This window comes from Oncorhynchus clarkii, chromosome 23, assembly GCF_045791955.1.
Source record: "Oncorhynchus clarkii lewisi isolate Uvic-CL-2024 chromosome 23, UVic_Ocla_1.0, whole genome shotgun sequence".
NCBI classification, from domain to species: domain Eukaryota; kingdom Metazoa; phylum Chordata; class Actinopteri; order Salmoniformes; family Salmonidae; genus Oncorhynchus; species Oncorhynchus clarkii.
Genome location: NC_092169.1, coordinates 8,201,595 through 8,221,514, shown reverse-complemented (window position 1 = coordinate 8,221,514; position 19,920 = coordinate 8,201,595). Strand labels below are relative to the sequence as shown.

Sequence of the window (19,920 nt, the reverse complement as noted above, 5' to 3'; positions counted from 1 at the left end):
TGTCTCCCTGGCTTCTATAGGGGAGACTCTGAAGGAGCAACAAGCACCTCGCACCGCACCCAAGTCCTCCTCCTCCAGTCGACTGAGGGATTTCAAGGAGACCATGAGCAACATCATCCACAGTCGCCCCCTCTCCGCCTCCTCTTCGGGCTCCGGGGCCCTTGGGGGTCTAGGGGCCGAGTCAGGGGCCACCACCAAGGCCAGAGACTGGGAGGCCGACAGCACCAGCAGTGAGTCCAAGTCCAGCTCCTCCGGCGGACGATACAGACCGGCTTGGAGGCCCCGGAGAGAGGCCCTCAATATAGACAGTATCTTCAGTAGGGAGAGACGTAGACAGGCTGGGTATAGTCCCCTAGGGGCCACTCTGCCTGAAGACAGTGGGGCCCCAGCCGAGGGCCCCACAGGGTCAGTCACTGGACAAGGACAGGGGCCCTTTGGTAATATGGCCTCCTCCTGGACCCTGCCGACCCCCAGGGGCCATAACATGGAGCAGCAGCCCCCCAGGCTCATACAGAGGATGGAGAGTGGCTATGAGAGCAGCGAGAGGAACAGTAACAGTCCTGTTAGCCTGGACATGCCTCTCAGCGAGGGACCCAATGCTGCTAATATACATAGGTACAGTAGAGTATATACAAACTGCTAGGAAAGATTCTAGATGATAGTAACTCACATATCCGAAAAGGCTAGACTCACAAATACTGACAGCTACATGATGAACGGTGTATTGTATGACTGACTTCTCTGTCTGTCTCTCTCAGGGACACCGGTCTGAAGAAGCCTTCCAGCTCCAGCTCAGGTCCATCATGGCGCACCGTGCCCAAGTCTAAGAGCAGCAGTGCTCTCCTGCAGGACGTCAAGGCTTCATGCAGGGGCAACAGCCACATACGCCTGGGTAGGTGTGAGTCCGTGTGTGAGTGAGTTTCCCACAATGTGTGTGGGAAAGTGTCTTTTTAGGTGTTGTGTCTGTTTTTCTCTTTTTCCACGTTTGATACAGCCTCATTCTAAAATGGATTTAATTATTTTTTTCCCTCATCAATCTACACATAATACTCCATAATGGTTTTTAGAAATGTTTGCTCATTTATTACAAATATAAAACAGAAATTCCTTATTTACATAAGTTTTCAGACCTTTTGCTATGAAATTGAGCTCAGGTGCATCCGGTTTCCATTGATCATCCTTGAGATGTTTCTACATCTTGATTGGAGTCCACCTGTGGTAAATGCAATTGATTGGACATGATTTGGAAAGGCACACACCTGTCTGTATAGACAATGTCCCACAGTTGACAGTCCATGTCAGAGGAAAATCCAAGCCATGAGCTCTGACAGAGCTCCAGAGTTTCTCTGTGGAGATGGAAGAAACTTCCAGAAGGACAACCATCCCTGCAGTACTCCACCAATCAGTCCTTTATGGTAGAGTGGCCAGACGAAAACCATTCCTCAGTAAAAGGCACATGACAGCCCACTTGGTGTTTGCCAAAAGGCACCTAAAGGACTCAGACCATGAGAAACAAGATTCTCTGGTCTGATGAAATCAAGATCTGGAGGAAACCTGGCACCATCCCTACAGTGAAGCATCATGCTGTGGGGATTTTTTTTCAGCTGCAGGTACTGGGAGACTAGTCAGGATCAAGGGAAAGATGAACAGAGTAAAGTACAGAGAGATCTTTGATGAAAACCTACTCCAGAGCGCTCAGGACCTCAGACTGGGGCGAAGGTTCATCTTCCAACAGGACAACGGCCCTAAGCACACAGCCAAGACAACGCCGGAGTGGCTTCGGGACAAGTCTCTGAATGTCCTTGAGTGGCCCAGCCAGAGCCTGGAATTGAATCCCGGTCGAATATCTCTGGAGAGACCTGACAATAGCTGTACAGCGACGCTCCCCATCCAACCTGACAGAGCTTGAGAGGATCTGCAGAGATAAAAGGAGAGAAACTCCCCAAATACAGGTGTGCCAAGCTTGTGTCGTCATACCCAAGGAGACTCGAGGCTGTAATCGCTGCCTAAGGTGCTTCAACAAAGTACTGAGTAATTGTAATATGTAAGACTTCTGTGTTTTTTATTCAATTTGTCCATTTCTAAAAACCCGTTTTTGCTTTGTCATTATGGGGTATTGTGTGTTGATTGATGTGGGGGGACAAAAACATTTAATCAATTTTAGAATAAGGCTGTAACGTAACAAAATGCGGAAAAGGTCAAGGGGTCTGAATATTTTCCGAACGCACTGTATATTCATTGTGAACTCTGAGCAGATGGCTTATGTTAATTCATCTCTGTATCTCTTGTGTGCTCAAAGTGTGATGACGTGTACACACTCACTCCTCACACCTCTTCCCCCCGCCTTGTCTTGTCAGGCTATTGAACTGGGACCATTATAGAAAGCTACGATATTAACGTGTGTGTTTGTGTCACACAGCGGAAGAAGGCCGCAGCGAGCTGGACGAGCTGCAGGAGGAGGTGGCCAGGCGAGCGAGGGAGCAGGAGTTACAGAGGAGGAAGGAGAAGGAAAAGGAGGCCGCATTGGGGTTCAACCCCAGACCCAGCAAGTTCATGGACCTGGACGAGCTACAGAACCAGGGTAAGGCCCCAGACCAGACCCAACCCCAGCTTGGTTGCTCAGCTAGAGGAGTTCCACTCTGAAGCCCATGAGTAACAGGGTTGGTGACCACTGTAGTACAGCATGTGAAAATCAGAAGAGAACAGGGAGCTGTATCAGTTGTTCTCCGGAGGCAGCCCTGCCCCACACCGCCTGGGTTTGGGTGTGTGTCTCTTTATGTAGCAGGTGTCTGAGTGCTCCATGTTGAAAGCACCCTGAGTGGGCTGACTAATAGGACTGCTGTTGTCTAACAAAAAAGAGCATTGTTCCCCCACCCACACAATTGGAAGTTTCCTCATTCAGATGGTTAGAATGTGTGACTGGCCAGTGGCCCAGTCACAGCGTAGAAGGGTTAAAAAGCGAGTTTGAATGTTCGCTGCGTTTTGTAGTGGAGAGAAATCGGATTGAACTAGTGGGGCTTGTACACGGATTTAGGTCAGGCGATCCTGCTGCAATTCTGAAGTGAACAATAAGTCCTACATCTTCAAAGGGTTGCAAAGACATATCATTAACTCAACCCCCCCCCCCCCCCCACGGTGTGCCTTTTTTGTTTTAAATATCTTTCTGGGTGTGTTTAAAGAGCTTTGCTTTTGGTGTGTGTGCATATCTGTGTTTCTTAGGCAAAGGGGACGGCTATGAACGCTGCGTGTCGGACGCTGAGCTACTGCTAGACCAGTCTCTGCGACTGGAGCAGGCTGGCGAGGTGGCCGCCGCTCTGTCTGTGGTTAATGAAGCCGTATGTAAGTAGCCCTGACCTGCCTCCCTGTGCCTGCTGCCAGCCCAGCCGACCAGCTAGAACACCATACCACCACCTGTGTGTCTGTCCATGTGTGTCTCTGTTGGTTTCACCTGTAGTCCTTACCACTATTGTGCATAAGACAGCTATGCTGCAAGAAGGGTGTGGTCATTTGACCTTTGGTGTGGACTGGAGGGTCCTATATGACAAAGACCCACTTTCAGGCCACAGAGTCACTTGGTTTGAACCAGTCATCTGACTATCTATACCCAAAAGACTAAAGATGACCTCCAGCGATTAAAACAACATTTTTTACAGTTGAAAAGCGATATCCCAAGTATAAATACAGTAAAGTACACACACTAAAGGGTAGACACGACTGCAAAGTTCAAGGAGTAGGGCATTCAAGGAGTTGGTCTGATGGGAAGTTGTGATTTTACCGGCCTCGCCCTTTGCTTGAGGAGCAATAGAGAACAAAAGAGGGAAGGCCCACCCCACCACTTGTGCTATGTCATAACCTACCTGGACCACCTGTTGAGATGTGCCTTTTGTTAAGTAAATGAGGTGAAAATGAGACTGGAGTGTCACTTTATGGTATTGGCAGAATACTTGCTGCAAGGCGCGTGCAGCACGGTGCTCTATCGTCTCCTAGCAATAGTTTGTTGCAAAACCCTTTTAGTGCCCGCAACTATAGCTCTTGTTTTATCCAAATATCTTGACATTTGTGCTTTCTGTCCAGTCAGACTTACAACTAGAGTCCTGAACCTAAAATACCCCCCCCCCTCCGCAAACATGAGCAGGAGCAGTCTTGAATGAGTAATGACTAGGGGAAGAGACAATTTAGTCTGTCTAAACACAAGTTTGGGACGGCTGATAAGGTCAGCAGCCCTCTGCCTACCAACCATCCCTGTCTGATGATAATGAAACGAGGCGAGTCGCCGGGATGTTTACCCATCACCGTGGTTATTATCCTGCCTGGTAGCACAGAGAGGGAGGGGTCAGGGTGGGGAACCCAGCTCTATGACAACCAAGTCTTCCCAGGGCTCATTTAGGACAATGTGGCCTGGGTCTTTTATGTCAACATGGCAGTGAGTCTGTTGTTAGTGTGGTCTCTCTGTCTGTGTTTGTCCTCGTTTCCTAATGTCTCTGTGTTTCAATGTGACTTTCGCAGTTTCACTGTCTCTGTCGTGAGCGTCTTGAATGTGTGTTTGAATCTCCTGACTCGTCCACTGAGGAATGCACACACACACACACACACACACACACACCCACACCCACACACACACAATTACCCTTGTCTGGCACCCCACTATCCCCTCGTCTCACAAAGCCCATTCTTCCATTTCTCCCTTTAAGATCTACAGCAAGTCAAGTCGATTACTAAAAACGTCTGAACGTCTGATATTTCGCCCGCTAACCAAGACAAAGTGTTTTAAAAATAGCCGCTATATTTCTCAGTTCAGCCGCCGTGATACGAGTCGAAATACAGAGGAACAGCCATTATTTTATTCTCAGTCTTCTTGGATATATTGCGCCTAGGGAAGGGCTCAGCTTAAAACTATCAATTGAATTGTTTTGCCTTAACACAGTTCACTTTGATTTGATTAATTTAACGTTATTCTATATGATTTAATCATTTGCCGTATGAACAGAATATTTTGTAAGGAGTCACTGTGGATCTTAATTTCCCCCGTGCGTATCATCAGCCTGTGTCCATTTTAATTTACAACACACACACACATCCATTTTACTCACCAAGCGTGGTGCCTGTTTATGTCCTCCCCCACCCCAAAACCCATCCACCCACCCACCCCTCCCAAACCCACGTCATTATTTCAACAGTCTAATCCTATGATTTGATTTTGTGCCAAGTGTTTTTGCATGCATCCCCATAACGCAGCTCTTTATTTTCTGCATTTTTCTATATTTTTTTATTTTCTGCTTTCCTTCCCTTTTTTTTCACCCTGTAGCTAAACTCAGGCTTCCCATGCATGAGGGTGGCGCTAACACCCATAGCAGGACAGTGGCTGAGGCCCGGCTGCAAAAGTGCATGAGGAGAGCGCGGGGCCTGCAGCAGCGCATGCAACAGCAGCAGCAGGAAGACAGACCCCAGCAACAGGATCAGGAGCAGACAGAGAAGCAGGATCAGCCCTGTCCCACTCCCCAGGGCCCCCCCAGGTACCAGCACTGTTTCCTGTCTGTGTCCTGTGACTCCCATCCCCCACCTGACCTCACCTGTGGCTGAGCTCCTCATGTGACTCTGGAAGGAGTGGAACAAGGGATCACACAGTCCTGATTTATTCTTTAACATGCAACATGCTTTGCAGGTAGTATAGGAAAGACACCATTGATTTATAAGTATGTGTTCAATGTGCATACAGACAAAGGGAGAAATGCTGTTTTGTTTTCTTTAACCTAGGTTCTTTACAGTAGGTCTGTGTGTGCTAATCTGATTCCTGCATCTAACCATTAATACAGCATCATTTTGTCCTAACACACAATTTTACCCTTGTGTTTTAAGGTTTTCAAATATTTGCTAATGCCATCTCTTATTCAGTGTAGCTCGTGCTGCTGTGTTGTTTGGAGGGTTGTGTGTGCGGGTGTTTACTCTTTAGTTATTGTGGAGGTTGCTGTGAGTCCTGGTCCTAGGGGGTCCACAGACACGAGTGCCTCTTCCAGGGGTCCGGTTCTGAGCCACCCCCGTGGCTCACCTGTGCCAAAGCTCGAAAATGTCCATCTGTTGCAGGAACATCACATACACACACACACACACACACACACACACACACACACACACACACACACACACACACACACACACACACACACACACACACACACACATACAGTTAACTCGCACACACACACACCAACTCACATTTTAGTCCTAGAACATGTGTATAGTATAAAAAGTAGTATTTAGTAATGTATTGTAAACCATACAAAATCCTCCTCTGTTTCAGAGCAAAGACATGGGAGAGATGCCTCGCCATCAATCACTAACCAGCCCATAACATGAGCCTCTTTCCTCCTCCTTCCTAGTGAACAGCCTGTCCCAATCCAAATACTGTTGACAGACGCCCAGGAGGACCAACCACAAGCAGTCCCGGAAGCCACCAGAAACACGCCTTCTCCTCTCTACGTTAAGCCCCTCCCATCCAGCACAAACTCACTCCCTGAGCCCCTGAGCCACCCCCCTGTCGCTATGCCCCCGAGCCCTCACACAGGGTCACCCACAGGGGGGTTCATGGCGGAGGCGTGGGGGCGCCTGGAAGGACTGGAGATGTCAGGCGTGCTAGATAACTCTTGTACTCATGTGAGACCCCTCCACAAGCACGCTACCGTGTCCCTGCCTGCCCTGTGTGTGAATGGCCGGGACGAGAGCTTTACTGAGGGAGGCTATGACCAGACTCCAGCCCTGCCCAACCACCAGCCAGCTGCACCCTCACACTGGAACAGTAACCCCCCAACCCAGACTCTGCCCACCCCACGCCCGCACTCCAGGACACCCTCTCCAGTCAGCCACACCTCAGAGGAAAGGGGCGACACCAACATGGAGGATGCCTATTCCAGACGGCCAGCCCTGGGCCCCTCTCAGCCTCCTCCAGCCCATCAGAACCACAGCTCCCCTGTCCCCATCTCCTCCAACACCTCTAGGCTCGGCCCTCCTCCTCCCCCTCCCACCCGTAACTGGTCCGGCTGGAGCCTGGACCAGCCGGCCGCCTTCGACTCCCCCTTCTACGCCCCTCCTACAGACTCCCACTGCCCACCTTCCACCCCCATCAGACCAGGGTGGACCCCTTCCCCAGCGTCTGGGAACTACAGGCCAGGTGCCGCCATGCCAGTGGAGCGCTGGGCAGAGAATGTGACCCGCTACTACAACTCCCAGGCGGTGGTTGGGTCACCCTGTGAGGAGCTGTCGGAGCTAGACTCTCTGTACCAGGCGAGCCTTCAGGCCACCAGCCTGCCCCGGGCCCCATGCGGAGTTAGCCCCCAGCCCACTGCCAACAAGCAACGTAAGTATACTCACTGACCAGTGATGTATGGTACAACTGTAAAAATAAAAATAAAAACAAGCTCGATATGATGAGAATGTAAGTGGGTGAGAGCTGTCCATGACTAATACTGTGTCTCTGTGTTGTATCTGCAGCGGCTAGAAAGCTGTTGTCTGGGCTGACTGCACCTGGCCGCTCCAAGACTCCCACAGCCGAGTTAGAGAGATATGCTTACAGAACGCCAGGCTACACCAGCAGCCCCACACAACACAACAAGGTTGGCATCCACAGGGTGTGTGTGTGTGTGTTCATTGTCCTACATGTGGCTGATTGAGTTTCAGGGCTGGATTGAGGCTGCTTGGTGATTTGGTGCTGATGTGTGAAGGTTGTATCTGAGTGACGTGTGTGGGCGGACTGGCGTGTGTTTGCGTCAGTCCCTGTGTCTGTACATGCATGTTTTTTTGCAGGGCTTGACATTCAGGTAAATTTGGCAGTGGCACACCGGGTCAGTGGCTTTTCAAGGTTACTGGCTCTAACATTGTAACCACTGGCCCATATTGTATTGGTGTGGTGATGCAGCATAACAGAAACGCATATTCATAACTGTTTTGATTGGATGCTGGGCTCTGATTATCATTGAATGGAGGTCAGACTGCAGTCTTGTTTTGTCAGAGGATGACCCAGACTCAACATGATGCCCTGTGATAACTGACAAAAATACACTGTAATAACATTTTGTTAAAAGGAATATTTTCGTGAAAAGCATGTCATTGTGTGAATTTGATAGCTCCCCCATGCTTACTTTCCTCCCCCCCATTCGTCTCAAACTCCTCAAGCTCTCTCTCCAGAGCCTCTTCTGTTGGCTAGTTCTGTCTTCCTCCCCAGGCAGTGAACCCTGGGCATCTAGCTGGCAGACCCAGACCCCCAACACCTCAGAACAGCTTGCTCTGCGTTGAATTCATCAAGGTCTGGTCCCTCAATTGTGATGATGCGGCTGAGCTGAGTTGTTGCCAGAGAGGAACTCCAGTCGGTTGTGATACTTGACCTGCAGGACAATCCCCTTTCGCAGACAGCTGTGCTGATGGCCATTGTGAGATTACTGAGCTAATGGGGAAACTGGTGACTTTAAAAAATATATTTATATATATATTTTTTTTGTTACCTATTTCTCTCCAATTTCGTGGTGTCCAATTAGGAGTTGCAGTCTGCACTGCACAACGTGCACTGCACCCGGGCCCACCACAGGAGTCGCTAGTGCGCGAATGGACAAGGACACCCCTGCCGGCCAAACCCGGATGACGCTAGGCCAATTGTGCGCCGCCCCATGGGTCTCCCGGTCACGGCTAGCTGCGACAGAGCCTGGACTCGAACCCAGAATCTCTAGTGGCACAGCTAGCACTGCGATTTGGTACCGCTTGCCGCATGGTAGCAGAGAGAACAGTCTATGACTGGAGTCTATGACAATTTTTGTGTCCTTCCTCTGAGACTAGTATATAGGTCCTGAATGGCAGGAAACTTAGTGCCTTATGGTCGGATGCCGAGCAGTTATACCAGGCAGTGATGCAATCGGTCAGGATGCTCTCCATCTGGGGACCCATGACAAATCTTTTCAGTGTCCTGAGGGGAAAAAGGCATTGTCGTGCCCTCTAAACGACTTTCTTGGTGTGTTTGGACCATGATAGTTTGTTGTGATGTGGATACCTGGGGCAGGAGGGTAGCCTAGTGGTTAGAGCATTGGACTAGTAACCGAAAGGTTGCAAATTCCCGAGCTGACAAGGTACAAATCTGTCATTCTGCCCCTGAACAGGCAGTTAATCCACTAGGCCGTCATTGAAAATAAGAATTTGTTCTTAACTGACTTGCCTAGTTAAATAAAGGTAATAAATAAATAAATATTTAAAAAATACCAAGGAACTTGAAACTCTCGACCCACTCCACTACAGCCCCATCGATATGAATGGGGGCATGTTTGGCCCTCCTTTTCCTGTAGTCCACAATCATCTACTTTGTCTTGCTCATGTTGAGGGATAGGTTATTGTCCTGGCACCACACTGCCAGGTCTCTGACCTCCTCCCTATAGGCTGTATCATCATTGTCGGTGATCAATCCTACCACCGTTGTGTCGTCAGCAAACTTTATGGAGTCGTGCTTGGCCAAGCAGCCGTGGGTGAACAGGGAGTAAAGGCGGGGAATAAGCACGCACCCTTGAGGAGCCCCCGTGTTGAGGATCAGCGTGGCAGATGTGTTGTTGCCTACCCTAACCACCTGGGGGCGGCCCTTCAGGAATTCCAGGATTCAGTTGCAGAGAGAGGTGTTTAGTCCAAGGGTCCTTAGCTTAGTGATGAACTTAATGGGCACTATGGTGTTGAACGCTGAGCGACTGAAGATTGGTGACATCCAGTGGAAGCGGTAGGAACTGCAAACAAGTCCCTTAGAAATCTGGATTCCCAATGAAAAGCCATTGAAAAGAGAGTGACCTCAAAAATAAAATCTGAATGGTTTGTCCTCTGGGTTTCGCCTGCTACATAAATTCTGTTATACTCACAGACATGATTCAAACAGTTTTGGAAACTTTAGAGTGTTTTCTATCCAAATATACTAGTAATATGCATATCTTATCTTCTGGAGATGAGTAGCAAGCCATTGAATTTGGGCATTCTTTTCATCCAAAATTCAAAATGAGAAGTTAAGTAATGCATTACGGAGAATTAAGTAAAACCACAAGTCCAAATCCCTATCTCCATCCATGGCTAATTTAGGAAATGGTTAACTTTAGCTAGCTAGACACCAGAGGACAACACAACGTTTCTGTCAATGACGTACGGTGGGGCAAAAAAGTATTTAGTCAGCCACCAATTGTGCAAGTTCTCCCACTTAAAAAGATGAGAGAGGCCTGTAATTTTCATCATAGGTACACTTCAACTATGACAGACAAAATTAGAAAAACATCCAGAAAATCACATTGTAGGATTTTTTATGAATTTATTTGCAAATTATGGTGGAAAAAAAGTATTTGGTCACCTACAAACAAGCAAGATTTCTGGCTCTCACAGACCTGTAACTTCTTATTTAAGAGGCTCCTCTGTCCACCACTCGTTACCTGTATTAATGGCACCTGTTTGAACTTGTTATCAGTATAAAAGACACCTGTCCACAACCTCAAACAGTCACACTTCAAACTCCACTATGGCCAAGACCAAAGAGCTGTCAAAGGACACCAGAAACAAAATTGTAGACCTGCACCAGGCTGGGAAGACTGAATCTGCAATAGGTAAGCAGCTTGGTTTGAACAAATCAACTGTGGGAGCAATTATTAGGAAATGGAAGACATACAAGACCACTGATAATCTCCCTCCATCTGGGGCTCCACGCAAGATCTCACCCCGTGGGGTCAAAATGATCACAAGAACGGTGAGCAAAAATCCCAGAACCACACGGGGGGACCTAGTGAATGAGAGCAGAGAGCTGGGACCAAAGTAACAAAGCCTACCATCAGTAACACACTATGCCGCCAGGGACTCAAATCCTGCAGTGCCAGACGTGTCCCCCTGCTTAAGCCAGTACATGTCCAGGCCCGTCTGAAGTTTGCTAGAGAGCATTTGGATGATCCAGAAGAAGATTGGGAGAATGTCATATGGTTAGATGAAACCAAAATACACTGCTCAAAAAAATAATGGGAACACTTAAACAACACAATGTAACTCTAAGTCAATCACACTTCTGTGAAATCAAACTTCTCCACTTAGGAAGCAACACTGATTGACAATAAATTTCACATGCTGTTGTGCAAATGGAATAGACAACAGGTGGAAATTATAGGCAATTAGCAAGACACCCCCAATAAAGGAGTGGTTCTGCAGGTGGTGACCACAGACCACTTCTCAGTTCCTATGCTTCCTGGCTGATGTTTTGGTCATTTTTTAATGTTAGCGGTGCTTTCACTCTAGTGGTAGCATGAGACGGAGTCTACAACCCACACAAGTGGCTCAGGTAGTGCAGCTCATCCAGGATGGCACATCAATGCGAGCTGTGGCAAGAAGGTTTGCTGTGTCTGTCAGCGTAGTGTCCAGAGCATGGAGGCGCTACCAGGAGACAGGCCAGTACATCACGAGACGTGGAGGAGGCCGTAGGAGGGCAACAACCCAGCAGCAGGACTGCTACCTCCGCCTTTGTGCAAGGAGGAACAGGAGGAGCACTGCCAGAGCCCTGCAAAATGACCTCCAGCAGGCCACAAATGTGAATGTGTCTGCTCAAACGGTCAGAAACAGACTCCATGAGGGTGGTATGAGGGCCCGACGTCCACAGGCTGGGTCTTTCAGCATGACAATGATCCCAAACACACCGCCCGGGCAACGAAGGAGTGGCTTCGTAAGAAGCATTTCAAGGTCCTGGAGTGGCCTAGCCAGTCTCCAGATCTCAACCCCATAGAAAATCTTTGGAGGGAGTTGAAAGTCCGTGTTGCCCAGCAACAGCCCCAAAATATCACTGCTCTAGAGGAGATCTGCATGGAGGAATGGGCCAAAATACCAGCAACAGTGTGTGAAAACCTTGTGAAGATTTACAGAAAGCGTTTGACCTCTGTCATTGCCAACAAAGGGTATATAACAAAGTATTGAGATAAACTTTTGTTATTGACCAAATACTTATTTTCCACCATAATTTGCAAATAAATTCATAAAAAATCCTACAATGTGATTTTCTGGATTGTTTTTCTCATTTTGTCTGTCATAGTTGAAGTGTACCTATGAAGAAAATTACAGGCCTCTCTCATCTTTTTAAGTGAGAGAACTTGCACAATTGGTGGCTGACTAAATACTTTTTTGCCCCACTGTATGCTCTCAATGCGATATTATAGGAGTGACGTCAAAATCCAAGCTGTCTTCCCTTGACACTTTTTTTGGTGCGTCAGGATAATTTAGTTGAGCTCTTTTTTATCAAGGGAGTCCAAATGCTTGCTGGTTTCCCTTGCATTCCATTCAATGCTACGGGCGACAACAATGTCATACTCGTTTGGACCTGACAACATCAGATAGATGGCCTACACATAGAAAGACAGAGGGACGCTGTTTCACTGGCTTGGATGCTTTCTCCGGTGAGATGCATTCAGCCTCTTACGAATTGAAGGAAAATTATGAAACACAGAGAGACAAAATATCAGTTATTTTATGTTTCTGTATTTTTTTAACGTTTTGGTATCCATGAATATACGCCACCGATAACACAGCAGTTTTTGTGACAAATCATCAGTAGCGTAGAAAATGTGATGGAAACCCATTTTAAGTTGTGTTTTTCATTCAGAACATAGAAATTTAACCGCAAAAGTTATTTTGATGTGCACTACATCGTTACGCACAGAATTTTATCCACAATAAGTCAGTTTGATGAAAACATCTCTGGTGGGAAAATGTGGATAATTGTATGGAAATTGTATGGAAACCTAGCTAGTAATGTGTTTCCAACAAATGGACAAAAATTTGTGCGTGATCTTGATTTTCGCGCACATTTTCATGTACCAAATAAAAATCTAAAATTAATTGTTTCCATCGCATTTTCAACTCTACCAAGCGTCAGTCATCATGTTTCCAGAATAAGCCCCTCGGTAGTTATTGGAAAGGAGCACCATGTGAGGTTCATCATAATTTATTTAATCTGTAGCCTAATAAAGTGCATGGTTTCCCGAGTCATAGTGGAAGGACCACACACCATATCGTCCAAGCTTATGTCAATAAGATGGTTAGACCTATTATATAAATATTTACACATAAAGGCATTCCCATTGCCATTTTTCGCCATGAATTATTTTTTACTGCACAAACAGATAGGTCCCCGTCATGTCGAACAAACAAATGATCATTAGGCATTCATGAAATCATACCGAAACTTCCCGTTTCCATTACAGCTGTCGTAAATATGGTATGACTTTACACCCATAAAAACTGTGGATGGAAACGTGGTTAGAGGCTGACATTTCCTCACTCTTTTTTTTCTCCCTGTCATTTTCCTTTTAGCTCATCCTCCATCGTCCTGCTTTTCTCTTTTTTTACCAGGCACTTGTCACGGATAAGAAACATTGTTTCGGTCTCTCTATTCGTTCTCCCTCTCTATTTTCTACTATGATACACTAGTTATTTCATGTTCGCCCTTTCACTCATAGCCTAGTTTGTGCGCTTACATTTTTTCCCAATGTCATCTGACAAGCTGACAAACCCTTAACCCTTACCCTAACCAAATCATAGCCCTAACTTCAACCCTTTCCATCACCATTGGGGCAGGATCCCATAGAGCACGGACCATGATTGGCACGCTCTGATTCGGATCCTGAGTGGACTGAATTCCACATCTATTTCTTAATGGGCTATTTATCGGATATGTAGGCTGTTTGACACAATTTTGAATGTTTTGAACCCACACCTATATTTGATTTATTTATGCCTAATACACTTTTATTTCTTCCTGTATCTAGCCAACAAGTGAGCTGTGTAAATAATTGTCATGCCATGACAAGCAGCTCATAATGTAGTCCTAGGCCAACGCAAACCTTTCTTTGCTAATAGTGACATCGCTGTGTAGGATGCCTTATATTATCAAAGACTGAAAAGCAGGTTACGAACTGAACTGACGGGCTTCCTGCCTCTGCTGAAATTGGTCTGGCGCGAGTAGCCTGGACGTAGCCTAGGTCACTCGAGACGGAGAGGGAGAGTTTGACATTCATGCTTGGAAACCGAATGCTGATTGAAAGCAAGTGTGGAGTGTCTGACGTCGGGAAGATTGTCAAGGATGAAATATACAATATTATTTGTCTGTTTTGTAGTTTGAAAATGTACTGGCCCAAGCGAGCCATATGAAAGCTTGATTAACTGGCCCGGTGAGCTCGGCAGAACATGCCAGGCCAGCGGGCAGCCCTGAATGTTGAGCCCTGTTGTGCATGTGTGTGTGTAGGAGTGTGTTTGACACAATGTGTTTATTGTGTCCCTGTAGCCTGGGTCATGTGAGCGACCACTGGGAGATGACAAGAACTACAGTGCTGAGAACCTCCGCCGCATTGCCCGCAGTCTGAGTGGCACCGTCATAGGGGGCCGACCCGAACTCCTCACCCCCTCCCGCAGCTTTGTGAGTCACACATACACACACACTCTTTCTCTTTCTCACACACACACACACACACACACACACACACACACACACACACACACACACACACACACACACACACACACACACACACACACAAACACACACTGTGTGCATATGTCATACACACAAACACAGAGCCTCACACGTGAGCCTCAGTTCCTGACTGGGAAAGGCCACAGCTGTCAATCCCACTCAGTGCTGTCTGTGTTACCTTGGGTGAGCACATCATTACATCATCATGTCATGTACCATCAATGTACCTCATCATCATCACACCTCCCTCCCGGTGAATGTGATGGTTTCATTATGTCATAATGCCATCTGGTGTTCACATAATGCAACTGCCATGTTGTGCTGTGATAGAGCCCCTAGTGGCGTGATCTTCAAGCTGATTTTGTTAATTTAGTTAATCCAATAAGCTTTTAACCTTGTGTTTGGCTTACATTCTTTGGCTGAAGAACAAAAAACAGCACTAGACATGGCACTGTTGCATTATATGAATAGATGGTGAGGTTTGTACTGCCATTGAACTCCTGACTGTTGTTTTTTTGTTGTGTGGGTCAGCGGTCCCTTGTCAACCTGTTTTAACTCATCTGTCTTCCTTTTATCCCCATCTCCCTCCTGCCTCACAACTGCTGGGTATTCTCACCTTGTGGTGGATCTCTCTCTCTCTCTCTCTCTCTCTCTCTCTCTCTCTCTCTCACTCTCGAACTCTCACTCTCACCCTGGACTTTTACAAAATAAAAAGGAGTCCCCAGTTACCAGGATGCCAAAGCATGCGGACTCCCGAGTCCCCGCACGTCATCCTAGCACGTCCTCCCTGCACCCCCCTCCCTCCTCCACCCACCTCTCTCCACCCGAACCCCAACACCAATACCTCCACAACAACCACCACCACTACAGCCCCCCAGCACTGCCCCAGCACCCCCCTCAGCAGGCAGCACGGCCCCCCTCCGCGGGGCCCTATCTGGGACGCTCAGGTAACCATCAGCCTCCTTGACCTCCACCACCTCCAGTCATCAGACCATTAAACACAGCACCATGCTGGCCCTACCAGCCATGGGAAGTGGATCACATAACACACACTTTGACTGTTCTACCTCCCGTTGTCTCTGTATGTCTGGTCATACTACTGGGTTTATGTGCCATTAGCAATAATGAAGTATATTTGTTTTGTAGGGGTAGAACAGTAGAATATGGCACAAAACAATGCGACGGGGGATAAGAACACATTAGCAGAACTTTGATTGTCCAGTGAGTTTCTCGGTGTGCCTCTACTGTGGTCTTCCTCTTCTAACGATTTTCTGCCCCCACAGGAGATCACCAGAAGGGAAACCAGTTTCTGGCTGTGTTTGACCGGGGTGAAGCTTTCTCCCGTGAAAACTACCACAGTGTTGCACTGAGCTACGGCACGCTGCCGCGGGCACCTCCCAGGACACCTCCTTCCTGGTCCTCCTCTCTCCCCCGGCCCAGGGAAGGACCCAACCCGGGACCTGGGTACTACAGCAGCCCAGACATGGGCTATGCCACCCTCTCCCACCCCCGCCGCTCTGCCCCCCCTAGTGGCGCCATCAATGGCTACAGGCAGCCTCCTCAATCCAGCAGGACCAATGGAACCCTACCTTCCCGTCTACAACCACAACACCACCCAGCCCACCACCGGCTTTCCAGCGAGACCTCCAACCCCTCCCCTCAGCCCCTCCGCCTGGACATACCCCCGGATGATGACTGGAGGACCCCCGACTACAGGATTGTACCGCTGTCCATTCCCATGCGCCATGCCCACCCCCTCCATCAGCCCACCCAGAGGCATGACCACCCCCGTATGATGGCATCGTCCCGTGGCCCCGGTAGTGCCCAGCTCTGTTCCCTGTGCCAACAGCTGCCCACCGAGCCATCCCGTCACTACTGCCAGTCCTGTGGGGTTTACATGGCCCGTTTCCGGCCTGCCAGCTGATCCAGCTCACCATCACCTTGCAAATGGACCCAGTTTACTCCCAACACACACACACCCTCTTTCTCTTTATGTTGCCCATTGGGCTATAGATGTCAGTCTGCTGTTGTAGAATGCAGTTAAGGAGGCTCACAGCAATCTTGGGACACATTGTTCTAGCAGATTGTGGCCCTTTAGTTTCCCATCAATTGATGTCTATAGTATAACCGCAGCCCCCATCCCACCCCAACCCTCTTTAACCAGACAGTCCAACCACTATATCTGGTCCTTAACCTGGTATATTTCTATAGAGTTTATATTTAGTCTTTATGGCTGCTCGTCATCTAAGGTTATTTAAAGATGATGTGATCCAGCATTGGAAGGTCACAGAGTCCAGGCTGGGTAGAAGTGGGGCTGTGTAGTGTCCACTGAGGTGGATGGCAAGAGGCACTCAATCAGTCAATCAAGTGTATTTATAAAGCCCTTTTTACATCAGCAGAGTGTCACAAAGTGCTTATACAGAAACCCAGCCTAATACCCCAAAGAGCAAGCAATGCAGATGTAGAAGCACGTTGTGAGAAGGAAAGAAAAACTCCCTAGAGAGGGACGGAACCTAGGAAGAAAACGTAAGTGGAACCAGGCTCTGAGGGGTGGCCAATCCTCTTCTGGCTGTGCCGGTGGAGATTATAAGAGTATATGGCCATTAAGGCATTGTGCTTCTGGGAGGTTAGGACACCCCATAAACACATCGGCACCCAACACAGCTGGAGTTTAGGGTTACACTGATGTTCCCAAGGGTCACAAATGAACCCATTATTTGAGGAAGCCTGTTACAGACGGGAGAATGAAGATGGAAGTTGAGTTACATGGTGGGGAGGAGGGCCAAGGCAGAGTGAGAGGTACAGTTGGAAGTTGTACACGTTTTATTGTCAGTCATGAAAACTCCTTTAACAGGTGTGAGAGTGAAATGGATGTGTCATAAGGCTGCTTTCTCACACCAACCCATCTCTGTCTGCACAGAAAGAGACGACACCCTCTCCTCAATGGATACTGACGCTATTTACTTACTGTATTACTCTATCATTTTTAGCGCGCTCTGGGTAAGTAGTGTCTAGATGATCAAACTAATCTACAGGCCTAGCCTGTATATACTCTGCCATAGACCTGCTGTACTTTGCATTCTCTCAACTAGCTAGCAATGTCTGGTGACTAGAGCCCTCTTGCAGAATGGGCCTGTGTGTGGGCTAAAGACCCTAGACGTTTCTCTTGAGGCTTTTCACAGCCCTCCAGCTATGCATGGTTGTTCAGCAGATCTATGACTGAGGGAGTCACACCGGAGCTTAGTGTACAATATATTAAGTATATATGAGATTTAGTGCAGTGAATTTACTTAACTGCGTTTAACACACGTTTAGTGCACTTCAGAAGTGTTAAGATAATTGTATCGGTTGCTGTTTTAATTCTATTGCCATTTCTCCCGTTGTTACGGGAGACTCTCAATGTTAGCCTATTTTTGTACTTGTGTAAGTTAGATGGGGATCCTGAGTGCTAAGGAGGTACAGTACAGAGGTTTACGCTCTTAGAGAAAACGTAATGACAGTGTACACATCTGTATTTTAGGATACATTGCAGAGAACAAAATAACAGATTTGAACAAATCTTACGAGTTGAATCTTGATGCTAGAGCCATTTTTCTTGATCTTTTATTTTTGTGATGCACGATGGCTGGAGATGGTGAGTTTCATGTTCCTAATTCAAATCTCAACCCAGACATTACTAAGATGCTGATTTATAGCTCTGGAATACAACAAAAGCCAACTTTGCCTCGTTTTTTGAGGCCGATTTTTAGATCTGATGATGTAAACTTGCGGATCATTAGAGTCCCAATTAGAGTGAAGTTGCTTTTTTTGACTTGTTAGGAAAGGAGAGCTACAGCCTTACAAAATACACTTAGGTTATCTACAATCTGAAATGAAGGAAATGACTAAATTATGTTTTGTTGCTCTCTACGATATTGCTGATTTGTTTTGGAATATTTGTACACTTATTTTTCTACACTGTAGATATGACTGAGGGAATATGAAGAGAATGGAGCTTATGGAAGAAAGGTTTTGAGTGTCTTAAGATAAAAAAACAACTGCTAAAATCATATAGTTAATGCAGAATTTAGGATGCACAACTGCTGTGCAATTCATCAGGTGAAACGGAAATGTTAAACACTTAACCAAAGAGTGCCACTTTAGTGAGACTCATTTTAATGAAAAGGAATGAATCCTTCGTTCGTGTACATTAAGCAACACTTCCCCCTCGTGGATTGTCAGTAGAACAGAAGGTAACTGATGTGTCCATTTTATTTTTTTAACATGCTAATCAACAGAGACTGCCGAACAGTGTAACTGTGTGTACAGATAATGATAGCCTTCGACCTTAAATTTTAAGACGATGGGTTTTCTTAGTAGTATAAAGGAAGGGTTGACAGGTTTCCATTTTTGGACTTTGTTTGTAAATGCTGTGCTAGCAGATGGAACTTGTATTTTTGCAATAAAGTTGTTATAAATTGCTCCAAACAGGAGCACAGTATGAAGATTGTCTGTTTATTTGTGACTTTGCTATGCTGCTCTAATCCCTTACACTAAAAATTTAAATTTTCAGGCAGTTGTACGTTAAAACTAAACCCAAGAGTTCTTCCCAGACACTCACTGACCATAAGTCAGTGTTAAAATGATTTTCAGCTTCTGCTTGTGGCCAGCAACAACATCCTGCTTCCCCCCTTTGTAAAAGGGCACCCCCAATTTGAGAATTTTGGAAAAGGTCAATAGGAGGAAAAACTAACTGAGCCCTAGCTAACTGGTACCTCGGATAACAGTCTGTGTGTGAATGGCAGTTTTTGCATGACTGCAACATTTGGCTCAGTGAGCTTTGGCAGTTCCTTGTCCTCACACCTCTGCTCTCCTCCTTACTCCAGGTGCATCAGCAGCATTGTCTTGAGCACATCTGACCATAGTCCTCATACCGTACACCTACCATAGTCCTCATAATACCGTAGTCCTACCATAGTCCTCATAATACCGTAGTCCTTCCATAGTCCTCATAATACCGTAGTCCTACCATAGTCCTCATAATACCGTAGACCTACCATAGTCCTCATAATACCGTAGTCCTACCATGGTCCTCATAATACCGTAGTCCTACCATAGTCCTCATAATATCGTAGTCCTACCATAGTCCTCATAATACCGTAGTCCTACAATAGTCCTCATAATACCGTAGACCTACCATAGTCCTCATAATACCATAGTCCTCAAGCTTGTGGCTAGACATCTAGAAACGTGTTTAGATACGCGAGGAGGACCTCCCTCCTCATTAAGAATTTGCTCCACCATGCTCTCGTGTAGAAGTGTGACTGAGCTACTTTATGGCGGAAAAACTCCACGTGTCCTTGAATAACTCATTTAGGGTCAGCTGGATGATAGAGAGGGTTGGTTCTCAGGCTGAACTGTAATCTTCTTGAAGGAGGCCATTT

At 47.0% G+C, this 19,920-nt stretch overlaps 1 protein-coding gene across 3 annotated transcripts in view; it reads left to right on the top strand.

The window, feature by feature from the left end:
* The window catches only part of LOC139381504 (ubiquitin carboxyl-terminal hydrolase 54-like), a 59,423-nt gene extending 40,442 nt beyond the window's left edge, over positions 1-18,981 (top strand). For 2 of the 3 annotated variants that reach the window (XM_071125104.1, XM_071125105.1), the window contains 10 exons: positions 21-615; positions 759-892; positions 2,420-2,581; positions 3,220-3,339; positions 5,306-5,513; positions 6,378-7,351; positions 7,486-7,607; positions 14,309-14,440; positions 15,213-15,444; positions 15,781-18,981. In XM_071125104.1, coding sequence (XP_070981205.1) covers positions 21-615; positions 759-892; positions 2,420-2,581; positions 3,220-3,339; positions 5,306-5,513; positions 6,378-7,351; positions 7,486-7,607; positions 14,309-14,440; positions 15,213-15,444; positions 15,781-16,421 — 3,320 coding nt within the window. In that variant the 3' untranslated portion in view covers positions 16,422-18,981. The remainder of the gene's footprint in view (positions 1-20; positions 616-758; positions 893-2,419; positions 2,582-3,219; positions 3,340-5,305; positions 5,514-6,377; positions 7,352-7,485; positions 7,608-14,308; positions 14,441-15,212; positions 15,445-15,780) is intronic. The other variant, XM_071125106.1, reaches the window with a different exon arrangement.
* Positions 18,982-19,920: the final 939 nt, after the last annotated feature.